The sequence below is a fragment of the Lacerta agilis genome, chromosome 14, assembly GCF_009819535.1.
Source record: "Lacerta agilis isolate rLacAgi1 chromosome 14, rLacAgi1.pri, whole genome shotgun sequence".
Lineage (NCBI taxonomy): Eukaryota > Metazoa > Chordata > Lepidosauria > Squamata > Lacertidae > Lacerta > Lacerta agilis.
In genome coordinates, this window is record NC_046325.1 from 31,848,895 (window position 1) to 31,867,646 (window position 18,752).

The window sequence follows — 18,752 nt, forward strand, 5'->3', positions numbered from 1 at the left end:
TCCTAGATGTGTGTGTGCGTGCGTGTGTAATGTGTGTGCGTGCGCTTCCCCTTCTCCTCTATTTTAGCCCTATCGAGCTTATACATGAAAGTAAAAAAAAAAAAAATGTAAAAAGAGGCGAGAGTCCTACAGAGGACAGTGATCCGACCCAAGGTACAGCGGCCAAAAGAATGGTAGAATAACCACATGGGAAATCATAAAAAGTTCATGTTCACGGTTAGCAGTCCACATGACCAGCTCTGGCCAATCGCAGAACCCAGCCACTCATAAAGTTCTATCACAAAGTTGTAAATTTTCATAAAACAACAAGGAATTTATTGCATTTCTTCATGACTGCTTTAACAGCAGTTTTTCTCAGCCGCCATCTTTTCTTTAAAAAAAAAACCCCAAAGAGAAGAATATGCAAAGATTCTGCGCCCCCCCCTCCACATTCCCGGCAGGGGGTCTTGCACAAGCCTTTATATACGAAAGGTTAAAGGAACCTACTTTTGAAAGACTAAAGAATTGCAAGTGCATTTCAGACCTCGGACAACATCCTTGAGCTGCAGGTTTCTGCAATTGTGTTATTTACCTGTAGTCTTTAATGACGAAGGGGATGCTCCACCTCCGGTTTATTTTTAATGTGGGGTTTTTTTGTGGAGTGGGGGAGGTCGGAATATGTGGCTCTATAGTTCAATCTGGTTGTTGTTGATATTGTTGCTTTCCTTTTAACGCTGTTCGATTCCCCTTGCGGGAATTGCCCAAGAAATTAAAATGTTGACTCTCTTCCCCTCCATACTCCCAATCGAAGTTTAAAATAATTGAAGGTCCCAAGTAGTATCCGAGAGAGAGATGTATGGACACGTACATATACCAGCTTGTATCTATGTGTGTATGCATGCATATATATATACATGTATATGCATATACGTATATGTGTTTGTGTGTGTAGGGCGTTTCTGTATAGGTGTGTGCGGAAGTATGCATGCTTACGCGCATCTATAGAAAAGGAAGAGAAAAAAACAGGCAGGCGTATATGCACAGGCGCACTAGTGCATTCGGAAACGTCCACTACCGCAGTGGTACATGCCACGAAAACAATAGTACTGGTCCAATGCAGCAAAATCTGGCGAGGTGGGCGGTTGGGCTGTTCTAGAACACGCTTCTGCCGCCGCAAAAGGTGTCTTTTGCAGTAATCTGCATTGCTAGAGAAGCAAATATATACATTTTTGTGGGGATACCGACCTTTTTATTTTAAGGACGGGGATGCTGCAAATATGACCTGTTTTAAAGGAGACACCCAAACACACACGCGCGCGCATGCACAAACACATACGTTCGTGCGATTGTGCATATCCCTATATAAACCACCCAGCCATGGCGTAAACCTATGCTAATTCTAACTACGCGTGTATTGTGTTTGTCCATATAGTAAATATTGCACGCACATACTCTTAAACACATATATTACTTATTTGTGTGTATGTTTATCTCTCTGTGTGTTTGTTCTATGGATAGGTAATTAGATATAGGCAGAGAGAGAGAGAGAGAGAGATGATAGAATTATATTTCTGCTTCTTCAAACTCTCAGAACGCCGTTTGGAGCGACTAGGAAGCATTTTCCCTGGAATATCTTTCTGGAAAAAATACGGTTAGCATAGCAGAAAACTTCCTGTTTATTTGAAAAAATATTTGTATTTCTGGTGGGGAAATACACTCTTGTGGAAGGATTTTTAAAATCAAAATATAACTAAAACACACACGCGTGTGCGCGCGTTTGTAAATGGTTTGCAGTTCAATTTTATTTGTGGGGAAAAGAAGAACGAACGAAGGAAAAAACAATTCAAAAATTCTATGTATTTTGTCCATTTTATTTTAAATTCTTTGTCGCAACGGCAGGTCTCTCTTTATATTATTAACCTATCTATATATATTATATATATTCTCATTGTTGGCTGTATTGTTAGCGGTCTTGAGTATCCTGGGTTGAAAGGGGGGTATAATTTTATTTTATTTTTTAAAAAAGAGTGAATACACCCATGTACAACACATCCCTGACTGAGCACTGAAAAATCCCAACTGCTCGATTCTGTGAAAGTGTAACGTGTAAAACAGAAGGACGTGTTGAAAGGGCCCCAAATTGGTTAATATGGTTTTTGCCTTGTTTATTTTCCTACATTTAATTGCTTCCATTTAATTTTATATTTGCTTTGATGTTGAGCGTTACTTGACTCCAATGATGGAAGCGACGTTTTCCCATAATTAAAAAACGCCGAATAAGTCGATAAAAACGCAAAACAAGGAAGCACACCCAATGCTACTGGAAAGGCGGCTTCGCTTTTTCAAATCGAGGGAGTCTTAAGTTGTTGTTGATGCCGTTATTTCTTCTTTTCCTGTTTATTTGGAGTCTGGAAAGATCAAAGCTGGAAGGGTGGTCCACCGATGTAATCATCAAATAGACGCAACTCTTCTTACATTCTTAGTCACGGTTCTTTCCCCTAGCACAGTTGTTAACGTTGTATGGCCAACACAGAGTTGTACATTATTACGGTAGAATTAAGATATGTCTGTGTGTATATGTGCGTGCTTGCGTGTGTGTATGTGTGTGTGTGTGTGTGTGTGTGCATGCGCATGCACACACATATCTGAATATATATATATATACACACACCGCACGTTGAAGGAAATAAAAAAGATGCCATGAAGATAGTTTGCAAATAGAAATTCCCCCCTTTTCTTTTACGTTTTAAGATTTGCTCACTCAGGCCACAATCCATAGGAAGGTCTCCTGCGCAAGTGGAACAAGGAAGGGGTTGCGTATGACAAAGGACTTCTACAAGAACCACCGCCCCCCTCCCATGGATTCTGCTCACAGGGAGCAACTGACTCCATCCACGCAGCCCCCCCAAATGAAGAAAAACCCATTAATGGACACGACTTCAGTAAGGTTATTTCTTTTTTAATGATTCTTTTCCCTCTCTCTACGCATAGTAATCACATAATACGAATAAAAAGGCTTGGCCAACTATTAAATTATTTGCTATCTATCATATACATCAGTTTTACTCAGCACAATATTAATTTTCAGATCCTCTAGTAACGGCAATAAGGAAGTGGTCCATTGTCCAACATGTAAAAATATACCTACACCAACCAAAAAAAATAAAAATAAAAAAAACAAGCAAAAGGAAAATAAAAGGAAAATAAAAATACAGCACCGGTAACCAGACGTAGAGGCACAAATCTACGAAGAGGAGAGGGGAGAATAGAAAGGGAGAAATCTCTTAGAATTATGTACAACAGTCGTCTTAATGTTAAGCGTTGTGTTCCCTTCATACGTTTTCTAAGAAAAAGTGCTAACCACGTCCACATTTTCACTTCATATACCATTTTCTTAATAAAAAAAAAGTTACATTAGGGAAGGGGAAAAGGCCCTCCCTTTTCTTTAAACAGGAAGATTTACAAATACTTGGGACTATATGAATACCCACACAGGGGAACAAAACATTATATTTGCTTCTAAAGAGACATTTAATAGGTAGATTTATTATTCATTTTTGTTGTACAAAAAACAAAGCAGAGAAATGTTAATATAGGTAGTTTTCCAAGTGTCGAGAAACAGAATAAACCATTCTTTTTCATGTTTTCAGTTTTGCTTAGATGTTTTCGTTTCTTGTTTAATGTACAGTCTTTATTGGTTCACTTTTAAAATTCCGTTTCTTCCTTTTTTCTGGACAGTACAGTTCAGTTTTTGCTGAAGCTTCTTCTCACCAACATCTCCTCCCTCTCTCTCTCTCACACCACACACACACTCTCTCTTTTTCTTTCTCTTTCCACTCTCACTCTCTTCCCTCTCCCCCGCCTTCTTCCCCCTTCACTCTTCTTCATCTTCTTCAGCATCTGGTTTTTCTGGGACGTTTGATCCGGGGCCTGCGGGTTTGTTTTCCTTTTTCCACTTCATGCGCCTGTTCTGGAACCAGATTTTGATCTGTCTTTCTGTAAGACATAAAGCGTGGGCTATCTCGATGCGTCGCCTTCTGGTCAAGTAACGGTTGTAGTGGAATTCCTTCTCCAGCTCCAGCGTCTGATACCTGGTGTAGGTCTGGCGTCCCCTCTTCCGGTCAGTCCCTGTGAAACAATAAATGAGAATCTCGTCAGATCCCTTTCGCTCGCTGCTTCTTTTGTGATTCTCTTTTCTTAATGTGTATATCCCTACCGGATTCACTGCCCACTTGTACTGGTCAAGTCAATTCAAATTAAATTAAGTCTGCCTTGTTATAACAAGAAGCTTGTTTGTTGTTTGTTTGTTTGTTTGTTTTAAAATAAAGGTTGGATTTAGTTTAACTCAGGAAGGAATGTATCATAATCCACAAAAGATTGTCCACGTTAAATTTGTTCCTAACTCCAATCACCTTGAAGCAAACCCCTTTAAATTCAACAGGACAAGGTTAGGCTTGCAACCTTAGTCTGTACGCTGCGATCTCCTATACAGGCTAACCTGGGAGTAAGTCACACTGAACTCAATGAGGTTTAACTACGAGTAGACATGCATAGGATTGCGCACAGGATGACACCTCAAGAATAAGTTATTTTTGCCTGTGCAGACTAGCAGGCAATTCCGCTCGAAATAAAAGGAAGAGGAACATTACATACTATGGGTATTACCAGGATGCCTCCTCCCAAAGGCTTTATTGTAGCCTTTTAAATTTGCAGTTCTACATTCTCAAGAAGATATATGAGCTGCGAAGACTGAGCTTGTCCCATGTTTACTCGGAAGTAAGTCTCATTGAGTGTAATGGAACCTCTCCTCGGGTAAACGATGCCTAGGACTTCAAGCGTAATGGATTTAGGCGTTTGCTACTGCTTCACATTTTGTCCAAGCAAAACCCGATGTTTTAAATGTCCAGGTACTGTATATCTCTCACACACCTCAACCCCCCACCAATACTTGAGATTTATGCGTGTGGGGAAAGTATTTTTTACCAAAAGGTGCGTTATTTCCCTTCTCCAAAAGTGTGAGATTAATCATGCAGCAAATATTGGAATGGCTTTAAATTCCTTGGAAACATCTCCAGTATTAATGTCCACATCTGGTAAGCTTCTTCAAGTCAGTAATGCTAATGCGCGGGTAATGTTACTTCCTTCCTTCCTTGTGTTTTATTTCTCTCCGAGTGTCTAGAAAAATTGGTCTCCCCTCCATTAGGGAATTCGGAAGCTGGACAAAGTATGTGGACATGGGAACTCCTCAAAGGAAGAGGCGTGCATGTCACCGACCACAACTATTTTACACGGGCCTCCAAAGAATCTGGATTTAAACCAGGAATCAATTTCCTGTCATTTCTTAGAGTCCGCTTGTGGGTACGATCCCGTAACCGAATCGATACTCCTGCTTTTGAGCAGATAGATTTTTCTGTCCAGCCAAAGGAGGCTACATCATTCATCTGAAACTTTCTGGAGGTTTGAGAAGTGTTTGCTGTTTTACAAAAAAAAGGGGGGGGAGCGACGGGGCGGCGGCGATAGTCTTCTGTTCAAGAAAAGAGTCGTAGAAGAGTCCGCCTGACTGAAAAGGCGGGGGGGATAAGATGTCTGTGGAATGTGGGTTGTAAAATCTGTTGAAGGGAGCACCATAAACCTCTTGAATAGGGCAACCAAGACACATTCTCTTTTCGCCAACGGAATCGGCCAGATCCAACCCAACAGCAGACAAGAAAGACGGAAGGTGGGGGTGGAGAAGAAGAGGGAGGCGGGCGGGGGAAGAACCTTCTCCAGCTGGATCTAAGGTCTGGGAACTGGCAAAGAAGCCACCCTTAGCAACGATACCGCGTCGTCTTCTACAGACGGCAATCAGAGCTTCGGAGTCTTTCTCAGCACCTAACCAACCCACAGGACACTCTGCCCCCTCCTCCCTGCCCACCCACCCACCCAACTCGTCAAATGAAGTGGGGAGAAAGTAGAGGGTTATTCTAAACCGTGTCTCCCACAAACCGTGTCTCCCACAACTCCACTCCAGACGCGCGCGCGCACACACAAAAATTGCGCTTTGATATATCATCTGTATACCACAGTTTATGGATCAGGTAATAAGGGAGGAGAAACCAACCTATTAGGCTAGGTCTTTGAGAACTTTGCTTTGATGTTCCTCTCTCCTTCCCACTCTTCGGCCCCCCCCCCACGTCTGCTTTGCTGCAATCTGCATATAGTCCCGGCCTGGAATGTTTGCTCTCGCCCTCCTAAGAGTACTAAAAAGCTGCGTCGCAGACGATGTGTCTTTAAAGATAACTCCTTTATCACACGATCAGAGGACTTGCCTGGCAAATCGCAGGGGATGTGGACGGGGTGGGCGAGAGGAAGGGTTGGTAGAGTTCCTTCAGTGATTTCCACTACCCAGGGCTTGTAACCTAACTGCCCTACATTTTGCAGCAGATATATTTCTACCTGTTCATCTTCTACCTATTTGTGTGTGTTGCCATGCAATTAAATAATAATAAAGGATTTAGCAACTGGCCACTGGCAAAATACTCTTCATTGCCCTGCGCCCTCCCTCACATTGCCCTTTTTTTCTATACAATTAGTCGTACCATAACACATTTGCTCTCAGCGTGTCTGGAGGACGGGGAAGTGTTGTGGAGGTTTTCCAGAAGTCTCTCCCCACATTTCCCAGCTACCTATAAGCGCGTGTGGTCAGCCTTGGAGAAAGAGCAAACACGGAACTGGCTAGCAAGAACCCCAGTGGGCACGGGCATCCTGTTAATAACAACGCTGGTAACAAAATGAAAACATTACAATTTGCTCAGTTGCTAGAAGGCCAGCAGAAGTCTTTCCTACACCTGCAATCCCTTTCATATCATGTGGGTGTGTGGGGGGGGTAGCTCAATAGCCCCAACTTCCGATGTTTTACCACTGCTACCCCAATCCTGCTTTTTCCGGGTAATTTAAGACACAAGAGTCTACAGGCTTAAGTGAGGCTTAAACACTGCATTTCTCATTCTGATTAATTTTCCCTGGAAACATTAAGCCTGAAGAAGCGTTTCTGTGCAACTCGAAACCTTCATCCAGCAAAGTGATTGTGGTGGTCCTATTAAAATATTCATTTATCTGGTCCCGTAGCAGGATTTGGTGTCAATTAGAGCTGGTTGTGGAGGTAGGCATCACTAAGAAGCCTTAGCAAACAAGAAAAGCAGGGGATGTTTATCTGGCCCTTCTGTCGCTCTCGTAATAAGATGGGCACTGGCACCATTCAATAGGCTTATGGGCATCTAATATGCGTAAGCAGGTTTGTGCACCAAACCACCATTTTGCGGTGGGTTCACCCCCTCCCCTCTCTGTTTTGTAAGGTGCCTTGGCAAATTTGGAGGGAAAACAAATGTACCACGTTGGCTTTAAGAATAATGCCAAGAGCAGACAAGAGAGAAAGACAGACAGATTGATTACAGGGTTGGTTCTTGTCAATGATTCACACACAATTGGGGTTGGTGGAAGGGGGGGGGAAGCTGGATGTAAACAAGCCCGAGGTATTTGTCCCTCCTGCTACAGAAACAATTGCGACCCCACCAGAGCCACAATGTAAACAAGCCACTTACAGTGCCGTCCAATACACCCCTACCCAGAAGTAAGTCTCCGTGAGTTCAGTAAGACTTACTACCAAATCAGTTGGGTATATAGGACTGCAGCTTTTTTTTTCCACGCTTCGCTCTTAAGTGCCACCAAGCAAATTTGAGGAGGGCAGATATATTGCACCAGCCCCCGCCTCTCCGCTTTCTCCTTTATCACTCCATTCCCTTCCGATTTCCTCTTCCAGAAGCAGTAATTTAATTCCCCGGGGGCCCCCCGCAGGTTTGATGAAGAGCGAGGGAAAGAGAACGGGCGACATGTTTGCTGGCAACTCCAGTTCCGAAGGAATGTCGACTTAGCAGCGGTGTTGAGCAAATTAAGCGAAACTCTTAATATCGCGGAACGAGGACAACAACCGCACAATCTCCTCTGTCTTGCCCGGACCTACTCGATTCCTGCCTCCCTCCCTTGCGTCTTTCTCTTCCTGGGGTCGTTGTCCAATGTCCGTCCTCTTCAGGAGAGACCCACTGAAATGAATGGACGTGACGAACACATGCCGTTCATTCCAAGGGTCTACCTGAAGTAAGGGCTAACGTTGTATACAGCTTTTCCCCCCCCCCCCAGCAAAACCAAACGACAGCCCACCACAACGCCCTGAGCGTATTCCATGGAAACTTATTCCCAACGTTTCCTTTCTTTGGAACCGCTGCAGGAATTAATAAACATATGAATATATGGCGCGGGGAGGGGGGGAGACTATGAAGGGTGGGTTTCCTTTTCTCTCCCCACACTTTTTTATTATTATCGCTACAGCTCTGTAATCCCAACACGCTACCTTTCTTCGCGTAGAGGAAGACCCGCAGCAGGAGCAGCCGAGCTAATAAATATTTAAGCTGCTTATTTGTTTGTTTGTGTGTGTATGTATGTATGTATGGAAGGATTGCTTCCTTGAGGGGGGTCGCTCAGAGAGAAAGAGAGAGGAGAAGAGAGAGATTCCTTCCTTGGAGGCAAACGTCATAAAAGGAGAGCTCAGCACCATCCTCTTCCCTCCCCCCCCCCCGTCCGCCACATCCCCAAACACAACTTCCCCTCCCACCCAAATCATTTAGCATATTTCCACCCCCAGGTTTTCTCGTCCCCTCTCCCACCCACCACCCTCAGAGGACTCTCACCTGTGCTTCTCATCCAAGGATATATCAGCAAGTTGTTTTCGTGCCGCAAGTCCGCGTCTCTCTGGTCGCTTTTGTTGCAGTTGGACTTGGACGCGTCTCCCGGACACATCATGGAGAGGTTTGCTCGAAAGGGGAAAAGTGCCTGTGAAAGAGGCGGCTTCCAGCCGGTTAGCTGCTGGAATACCATTGCGGGGGCTTGGGGGTGCATGCCTCCCCCGTTGGGGTACAGACCAGGCATGGAAGCAGCGAAAGAGGCCGTGGAACTCGAGCCATAACCGTTGCGCTGGGCCATTGGCACGCGAATGCGCAAGAATTTTGCTCAGGAAACACTCCGGAGGGGAAAACCGAATTGCGGCCTGATATTTAGAAAATAAAGCATTCGCATAATACAATGAACTCATAATCTGGCGCGGGTGATTTGTAGGCCGGGACGTTTTAGTGTCGGTTTTACGAGGTACCGTGATATATTACGGATATTAGACTCCAGATTTACACAAAAAGGACCCCCTTTTTCCTCCCTTGGCCATGTGACTCGAGTCCACGTGCCTCGGCAGAGCCAATCCGCGCCTAGCTTCCTCCCCTCCCCTCCAACGCTCCCTACCCCCCCCATCCTTCACTCCCAAGCTGTGTCCCCCCTCCTTGTAATATGGAAAAGGAAGAGGAGGAAAAAAACACAGTATGGAGCACTGGTTGGGATTATAAAATACGATGCATTATTGATGATAGGATACAAAACCTCCCAAGATAGAAGCGGGAAGGAGACGAAATGTGCACAACGAGTCAATAAGCCACCGGTTATATCAGTTGCTCAAGTAAGACTAGCAGGAAAAGCGGGCGCAGTGGTCGGTGGACGGGGGGGGGGGCGGTAGGGTTAAGAGAGAACAGAAAAGAAGAATATATGAAGAGACCTGCAAGGTGGGGGGGGGGGAAGGGGGAAGAGATGGGAAAAGGAAAGGAGGCAGAAAAATACAGTGAAAAAGGAAGATGAAAGAAGGAGGAGGGGGTAGGGAGGACCCATTTTGTCGGTAAAAACAGCTAGCGGGAAGTTCTCCCGGGCAAGCTTCAAGGCAATGAATGGGAAGTCTACATGGGTTGCCTTCATTCCAATGAGGCTAGCATAGGAGACCCCTCTTGCGAGGATACTAGCCTACCTTCTTTCTTTCTTCTATAAAGAAGCAGGTAAAAGTAGGAACTGTCCTTTTTGATCACGGGTAGACTACTTTCCTCTCCCCGTCCCCAGTCCCCCCTGCCCCTCTCTCTCCCACACACAAACACACTCTCCCACACATCCTTTCACACTCTCTCATACAGACAAACTCTCTCTGTTTCTCTCTCTCTCTTCTCGCACACACATACACGATAAAAGGCAGACTAGGTATATAGCCCTCCCCTATCCCACGACCTCGGGGCGGGTTTCTCTAGATATACTATACAGTTTCCATTAACACACACTCTCTCTCCCTCCCCTCCCCCCACTCTCTCTCACACACGGACTCACCATCTGACTGCTGCCAACAAATCGGCCCCCCACCGCAGTGATACTTAATATTTATCTTTTGACCGCTCCCCCCCCCCCCACAAGCTTGCCTATTCCCCCTTCTAAACGCCGTTCAGTTATGCATGTAATTTATTCCACTGCCACAGGCGTTGGGTCTCGGAGCTGGCTTTGCTTTTTTCTGGTGGCGGAGGAAGAGGAGGAGGGGGGAAAGAAGGGGAGGGAGGAGGAAAGATTACAACAGATCTCTATTTAAGCGTGTCAGCTCTTCTGCTGGACTCAATTACAGTGAGAAGGAAAATGTGACCAGCTGGTTACTCTGCTTTCTGCTGGGGAAGCAAGGAAGGCTTCCAAAAGAAAGGGGGAGGGGGAGGGAGAAATGGAAAGGCACACTTTTCATTGAAACTTATCAAAGCCTTCTATGACAAATAAGAGTAAAGATGGCCTTGCAGTTAAGAGATTGGCAGAGGTCCTTCTTTTCAAGGTTAAGTTGCAAAAGGGGGGGGGCAATAGGAAGGTTGTATACATCATGCTTACGCTCATCATGGGAGGGGGCCGAGGGCAGCCAAACTGACAACGTGCCACAGACTCCGAGAGACCCAGAGAGGGGAAGGGGGCGAATGGACACCATAGGAACAAGGGAGCTGGGATCCAGCGGTGACAGAACACACACACACACACACACTTAGAAGTTTCCTGGCACAGAAAGCCTCCATCAAACCTCCCCATCATCACAGGGCATGAAATACATGCCTGCAGTACTTTTCAAAAGGACAACCAAGTCTTCCCCTTCGCTTTCCCCCTGGTTCGCAAGCCCTTGCTCCGCTTCACGTGCAATGTTCTCCAAAAGCCACGAGCTCCTTCGGGGTGTCTCTCCAAAGGCTTCTTTGGGTGACAGTAGGAATGGCTTGGCTGCATTTGAGTAGGGTTTTTTTGGGGGGGTTTTACTGGGTTTTTTAACTTTCTCTCCAAGACGTCCCAGAGGAAATTTTAAGGCAGGGTGAAGAAAAGAACAATGTCACGGGGGAAATTGTGGCTTGTAAACTTTATTGTAACTCCTTTCTTCCGCCGCTTCCAGCTTCGACAATAGAACAAAGTGAAGAGAGAACAACAAAATATAGCATTAGTTTCCCCGCCCTCCCCATAAAGTAATTCACGGATACAGTATACATTCTCTTTTTTTCCACAGTAAACCTAAGGGGGAAGAAAGAAACCCAAAAAAAACCCAGGGAGAGGGGAAATACTTTTTTTACAACTTCTTCCACTGTGTGCATGCTAACTAAAAGGAAAAGGGGAGGGGGGACTTCTCTATTTAATTTTTATTTTCTTTTTTCTCCCTTTTTTTTAAAGATACACTTAAAAAGACAAACGCAGAAACAAAGCCAAAAAACGGGACCCAAAAATAGGAAGGGAGGAAATGAACCACAGGAAAAAAAGAGACGACTACAGCATAAATAGGCAGTTTCATGTTGTCGGGTGTGTGTTTTCAGAGCTACCTCCTGAAGAGTTTAACCACAACAAGAGAGGGGGGGAGAGAGTGGGGGGAGCAGGAGGGAGGGAGGGAGGGAGGGAGGGAGGGAGGGAGGGAGGGAGGGAGGGAGAAGAGATGAGAGATGTTGATTTAAAAGTGCACTATGTATCATTTTCACATAATTTCTATATATTTATATTTATATATATATAATATGAGTGGGCGAGACGGAGCAAAAGAGAGGGGAAAGTAAAAAAAAAGGAAGGAAGGAAGGAAGGAAGGAAGGAAGGAAGGAAGGCAAAGAAGAAAGGAAGTCTTCCCAAAGTGCAGTATATCATTTGTACATCGTTTCCACAGCACTGAGAAGTGTGTGTCTCCTAATGAGGGAGCGAAGGAAGGATGGGGAGGCGGGCTGAGAGAGAGAGAGAGAGAGGGAGAGAGAGGGAGAGGGAGAGGGAGGGAGAGAGAGAGAGAGAGAGAGAGAGAGAGAGAGAGAGAGAGAGAGAGAGAGACGGGGGTGAAGGGAAGGAAATCCTTTTCACAGTCATGGTTAACAGAAGCTATTGCATTACACTATTACTAATTCTTAACTGGCAAGAAAACGCAAAAAAGAGCAACAAGGCTAAAAAGACTCCAAGAATCTGTCTTCTTTTTCTTTCTTTTTTAAATATAGATATAGTTCATTGTGGGTATCAAAGGACAACCAGAAGAAGAGGACGCTCACAGCTATATTGTTTTACAGCAATAAAAGAGGAGTCCCCCCCTCCCCTAAGCAGTGTTGAGATTCCCCCCAGCCCACCCCAACCACCTCTCACGTTAACTGGCATTAATGGAAGGACGAAAGGTTGGGGCTTTTTCTTTATTTCTTTTTTTTTTTCCTGGGGCTTGCCTGTCCACTCTTCCAGCTCCTACTTCTTGTCCCCCGTCTGTGCTTCTCCGGCCTCCTCCGCGTCCTGCGCCCGTTCCATTTTCTGTTTCTCCAGCTCCTCCTGTTCGCATTTGCTGCTGGGGAACTTATCCTTGTTGTTCTCCTTTTTCCACTTCATCCTCCTGTTCTGAAACCAGATCTTCACCTGCCTCTCGGTTAGTCCCAGAGCGTGCGACACCTCGATCCTCCGCTTGCGGGTCAGGTAAGGATTAAAAAGGAATTCCTTCTCCAGCTCCAGGGTCTGGTAGCGGCTGTACGTCTGCCTGCCTCTCCTCCGTCCGGCGGCTGCTGGGGTGTTGCGAGAGGGAGGTGGGAGGGGGAGAGACAGAGGGAGAAGGAGAGAGGCAGAGAGAGAGAGAAAAGGGAGGTTGAGAGAAGACACATAAAACTGCTTTGGGGCAGAGAGAGCAGGAGAGAGGAGGGATGCACACACACACACACACACACACACACACAAAGGCAGAGAGGAACAGCCCTTCTCTAACGTTGCAAGGGGGAGGGTAATTATCCGGGGAAGGGTGGAGGGAGACATCGAGGACCACATATGCGCTCAAGCCCCCCCCCCCCGCTCTTGCAATACCAGCCTGCTTTCTTGAAAGGAAATATTGCTCCCAACACTCCCCCCCTCTCTCCCCCTAACCGGGTCATTTTCTGGCGAACACCCACACACCCTCCCGCCCCCCGAGCAGCATCTTAGTTTACTTGCAAGAACCCTCTTTTGCCAGCTCCTTTATACAGTGTGTGTGTGTGTGTGTGTGTAAATGCCACCACCGTCTCCTACACCCCATCAGCTCTCCAGAGGGTTAAAAGATAACAACTAAGGGCCCGGGAGGGAGGGAGGAAAGGGAGGAGGGAGGAGGTGAAGGAGAGACACAAAAAGGGGGTCTCGGAGGTTGTAAAAGTACCATAAACTTTAGGGAAGGCTTCTCACACACTGAAATAAAGAGGGGGGGGGGAGTCCAGTTCTCCCCATTCAGGAGAAAAAGGCTCCCCTTTCAGGGTGATTAAGCGATAAAGCAATTGAGAGGTGCAAAAGTTTACGCTCATAAAACAGTAAAAAGTAACCGAGGGTTGGGGGCGAGGGGAGGGGAGTTGGGAGAGGGAGGAAGATCGTGGAAGAGGTGGGCAAAAAGGAGGGATAACTAGTTTTATGGGTTCAGGAAATGCCTCGGCCGTGGCTGGGCGGCGGCGGCGGGCCCTTTCTATGATGCCTCCTCACCTTGCGGTCTCATCCACGGGAAGAGCTGCGTGGGAGACGGGCTCTGCTCCGAGTTGTCCGCCTCCTCTCCCAGGCCGGCGGAGGCGAGCTTGCAGTCGGGATACTGCACCAGGTCGGACTCCTGGGCGCTGAAGATGCTTTGTCTCTGCAACGGGTCATAGCCGTAGAAGTTGCTGGGGTCCCCGTGGCACGCTACGGCGCAGGGATTCTGTTGGTAAGGGGAGCTGGAGAGAGACGATGCTCCGTGGTAGAACTCCTGGATCTGGGTGGGGTGCTGGAAGGTGCCCCCGGTGCTCGGCCCGTACACCACCGTCGGTCTCCCTCCGAGCTCCTGGGCGAAGCCACAGTCGTAGAAGTTGGGGCGCAAGGAGTCCCCGGTTTTGTACTTGGAGAAGAGGGAGTTGACGAAATAGGAGCTCATTGTCATATAAATAGCTTGTTTTAAATAGGTAAAGATGCAGGTAACAAGGTGAGGGTCTATCAAAAAGCCACAGGATATTTAGCCACGGAATCAGATGGAAGCGATGAGATGCTAACCCACGAGTCTTTGTGGTTTCCAGGGATACATACAGATATACATAGATTAAAAGAAAGAAGGGGGGAAAAATCCCGAGGATTGAATCAAAACTCTTTGCCACAGTACATGGTATCGGATTCCTCTTTTTTATTGTTGTTGTTGCTTTTGTTGTTGTTGTGATTGTTATTATTATTATTATTCCTTTCTCTCTTTCTCGCTCTCGCTCTGTCTTTCTCTCTCGCTCTTCTCCTTTTTCTTCTTTCCCCCCTCCTTCTTCTTCAGCCCCCCCTTTAAAAAAAAATCGGCACTTAAAAAGAGTTCTCGCTTTACATTTCCAAGGAGAGGTGCCAGTTCATAAACAGTTTTCCGTGATTTACTTCGGAGCAAATGAGTTTGTTCATATTTCCCAGTGTCTTTTCTGGATCATTTGCATCTATTACGGAACCGTCATCCTATTGGTTTCCACGTACTCCACACGGACTCTGAACAGCCTGCGAGCAGAAAGGAGAGTGAGACAGAGGAGGAAAGAGAGAGAGAGAGAGAGAGCGAGGGGGAGAGAGAGAGAGAGAGAGAGAGGGCGCGCACAAGAGAGAAAGAGAGAGAGCGAGAGAGCGAGGGAGCGAGGGAGCGAGGGGGGTGGGGTGGGGTAAATATAGAGATTAAATATGCTAAACTATCTACGTTAATGAGATATCTCTCGCCTCACGACAAATCATCTACCTAAGCCCACCCAAAAGATTGATATTTGGGGAGGGTTGGAAAATTAAAGAGAGGCTTCGCTCCCATCGTTAATTTCGATTTTTTAAATTTTTTTTTATTTTATTTTAACGAGGCAGTTTTAGCCTTTGGAAAATGTCAGGGTTGCTTTGGAAAACTGTAAAAAGAGGCCGGATTTAATTGCTACCCGTTTTTTTCTAAAAGCCTCCTATAAATGTAATTGGTATTTTAATACCAAGTTATCAAATCGTACGGCGTCCTGTAGCCTCAACATATTTTAAAACAAACGAGGTAGTCAGATTTAACATTTTAATGATCAATTTCCTTATTATTGATAAAGGTTTAACTATCAGCACGAAAAGAAAGAAATGGCCCATTTGTTTAAAAAAAAAACTCCCCCCAGAAAAAGAGGGGGCCGTAAACTGTTTAACAAACTATAAAGCGCAATAAAATAAAATAAAAAACAAAAACAAAACAACAACTAAATAAATAAATAAATAAAAACGCGCACACCCGGAGATGTTCTTGCTGGTTATATCGCACTACATAAAAAGCTGTTAAAGGGTTTTTACGAGTTCTTTCCCCTACTGCTATAAAAACCCAGGCTTCGATTGGCGCCTAAACTCCATTATCGCAAGATGTTGGGGTGTCAATACTGAATTAAAATGATTATAGTTTTTCATATATAACATTGACTTTTCGGCTCTCTCTACTATTCCTCCCCCCCTCTACCCTCCTGTTCTCCCTCCTCCTCCTCCTCCTCCTCCCTCCCTCTCTTCCTCTCCTTCCACATAGAAGAAGATGCGATGTTGCGTCTCTTATCACCTCCAAAACGCCACATTTATGAGCATTCATAATAGCCCATTCTCAGCACCGTCACCCCACCTCCCACCCCCAGAAAACTTAGAACACCAGGTGCTTTTAACACTGGAAAGAGGGTGTGCGTTGAGAGGTGTGTGGGGTGAGGTTGAAAAGGGGGTGGAAGATTGGGGGGGGTATTTCTATTTTATACTGACGTTTGTTAAAGTTGCTTTCAGCTTTTAACATGCTAACTCGACAATTTCTCTCGATATAAGCACACAGGGGGTAAATTCTAGGAACCCTTTAACGTAGTCAGCAACTATTATGAAGACGTTTCCTCAGATCATAAGACACCGGAGCTTCCTCTCGGACCCCCACCTCCGAAAAACCTCTGTCCTAACCATCACCGCCTCTCCAGATAGGAGCATCCCCATAAGCTTCCTCCTCTCCCCCCTCCCGCCACCCCACATGAAGTTCATTTCTGCAACACACTTAAGCTGAGATACCCCACTTCTTGGGGTATTTGAACCAATCTTCTCTTGCCCTGGGTCCATCTAAATTCTTCCACCAACCCACTACCCACGCCATCATCCCAGCAGCCCTATTTTGTTTACACCTCAAAGGAGAAAACAGACATCTCAGATCTGAAACTTAAAAAGCCCCCCCCCAGAACACCCCCCCGAAACATTTCGAAACCTAATAGAATCCCTTTAAACTTTAAAAGGTTTGATGTTGAAAACAATATTCAAAGCTGTACCATTCGAAAGAGGTAACTCCGACTATGGTCCTGTATCTAAACTGAGGGAGAAAGAAAGAAAGAAAGAAAGAAAGAAAGAAAGAAAGAAAGAAAGAAAGAAAGAAAGAAAGACAGGGCATTTAAAGCTTATCCAGGCTTGTTTGTTTTAAAGTAAAATCGATTTTGCTTTATTTCGTAAAAGAGGAATTTGATCCAAATCTATAATCCCACGCAATTGGAGCGTTAACTGCTTCAGATTCCTTAAATGTAAGCTTTTCTTTCTCTCTCTCTCTCTCGCTCTCTCTTTTTAAAAAGGTTTTATTTATTTATTTATATTCTCTTTTACTACCCACTAAGCATAACAAATGAGTTTTTAAAGAAAGTTTGATTATAACAACCCATAGATTCACGAATTAAAATAACAAAATAAGAACAGGATCTTCCTTCCCTTCCCTTCCACTATTGTAAACGATTTAACGTTTGAGTTCCTAGGCAAGCCTACTCAGAAGTCAGCACCACTGAGTGCAATGGGGTTTCCTCTCAGGTAAGCGCATACGGGATTCCAGCTTTATAGCACAATCCTGTGCATGTTTGCTCAGGAGTAAACCCCACTGTGTCCAGTGGGGATTATTCCCTAGTGAGTGGAGATTGCTGCCCAAAAGTTTAAATCATGTCTCTAAGAAGATTTCGGAAGGAGCGGGGTTGATTTCTCCCATCACCATTGCCTGAAGATGAGTGTGTCTGTATAAATTTGCAAACAGTAGGATTTGCTGACATCTTAACAAAAAACAAAAAACTAGCCTCCTTCGTGATAGACAAGTGTAGCATCCTCGTGTATGACTAGTAACCTGGAAATGCATAACTACAAACATGTGAAAAGTCCAGCTATTAGCGTTCTCTCTCTCTCTCTCTCTCTCTCTCTCTCTCTCTCTCTCTCTCTCTCTCTCTCTCTCTGTGTGTGTGTGTGTGTACACACACACACATAGATACGCATACGCATTCAAGACGAGAGGGATTGGCGAGTGGAGTGCTAAATTGTCTTGGAAGTTAACGCTTTTACCAAGCGCAGTAGAGTTTAGTGCACGATGTCCAACAAAGCGCCGCCAATGGATCTAGAAGCAGTCGCTTGCATTATATCACCGGCATACTGTACGAGGGACCTCTGATGAAAAGAAAATATTTTTATTATGGTGGGGGAGAAAACCACAAGAGAAAGTGAGAACATAATTTACAAATACCCAGCGGAGGGAAGATTTATTAGCAAACCTTCCCCCAAAATACATCACTTCTCATTACTTTATAGCTCCATGAGTTGTTGTTGTTTGTTTGTTTTTAAAAGAGGCTTCCTATTAATTTGCACAAACTACTTATGGCTAAAGGATTGCAGCTTTTATACAGCGAGGACTTTCGCCTTTGGGGTGGAATGGGTGATTTGCAAGGGAGGGGTGGCATTTCATTTTCTTGTTCTCCCCACCACCTTTTGGATTTGTACTGTTGTAAAATTAGGCTCTGAGCCCTTTAACAAAACTGTGTATCGAATGTCACCAATCTGCTGCATTCTTCTTCAAAATACGTCTACAAAAGCTGTAAACTTTCGTTAGAAAGCCTTTATTAAAATGATTACGTTCCTAATATTCCTTTTTCTGGTCATGTTATTTCTGTCTAACAAATGAAGTATTTTATATCCAATAATGCCCCCTTGCATTTTCATTTGAGGCTTTTGGGGAGTTGGGGCAGCGAAACAGATCTGAAAGTATTTTGGTTTTTTTAAGCGAATAATTTGATGGTGTTCGTGCTCTTAGACCAAGAAAATATTTATAAAGGGTCACGTGAAAGGGTAAATTTATCCCGGTTTTCAGTTCATTTTAAGCACACACCTCTTCTTATTTATATATTTACAAACACACACATACATAGGAATATGTGTGGTCAGGGTTCACAAAATGTCTGGGTGAGCGCACTAAGAAAACAAGTGATTGAATAATCCTATAAGGTATTGGGGGATACCTGCGATTGTCTGAATTGTCTCCGTCATATAATGTACTACAGAGGTTCCCATTAAAGTATAATGGGGTCCTTGTGGAATGAATGGACATTTCCTGCCCTCTCCCAAAATTTGTGATCCATCTGCTTTCTTTCTTGCAAAATACATTGTTTGTTTTGTTT

The 18,752-nt window shown here is 44.9% G+C and overlaps 2 protein-coding genes across 3 annotated transcripts; both read right to left on the minus strand.

Moving 5' to 3' along the window:
- Positions 1-3,796: 3,796 nt before the first annotated feature.
- HOXB7 (homeobox B7) lies at positions 3,797-9,246 on the minus strand. The gene is given in 4 exon segments (XM_033168995.1): positions 3,797-4,107; positions 8,703-8,991; positions 8,994-9,055; positions 9,058-9,246. Coding segments are annotated over 4 exon segments (651 nt in total). The 5' UTR covers positions 9,104-9,246; the 3' UTR covers positions 3,797-3,853.
- Positions 9,247-12,508: 3,262 nt separating this feature from the next.
- HOXB8 (homeobox B8) lies at positions 12,509-14,512 on the minus strand. 2 transcript variants are annotated; one of them, XM_033168993.1, is made up of 2 exons: positions 13,816-14,512; positions 12,509-12,881 (listed from the first exon to the last, which is right to left on the minus strand). In XM_033168993.1, exons 1-2 carry the CDS (start codon positions 14,240-14,242, stop codon positions 12,577-12,579), a joined length of 732 nt encoding a protein of 243 aa, XP_033024884.1. In that variant the 5' UTR covers positions 14,243-14,512; the 3' UTR covers positions 12,509-12,576. The 2 variants fall into 2 exon arrangements, with proteins under 2 accessions (XP_033024884.1, XP_033024883.1); XM_033168992.1 differs by having other exon boundaries at positions 12,509-12,884.
- Between the last annotated feature and the right edge of the window lie 4,240 nt (positions 14,513-18,752).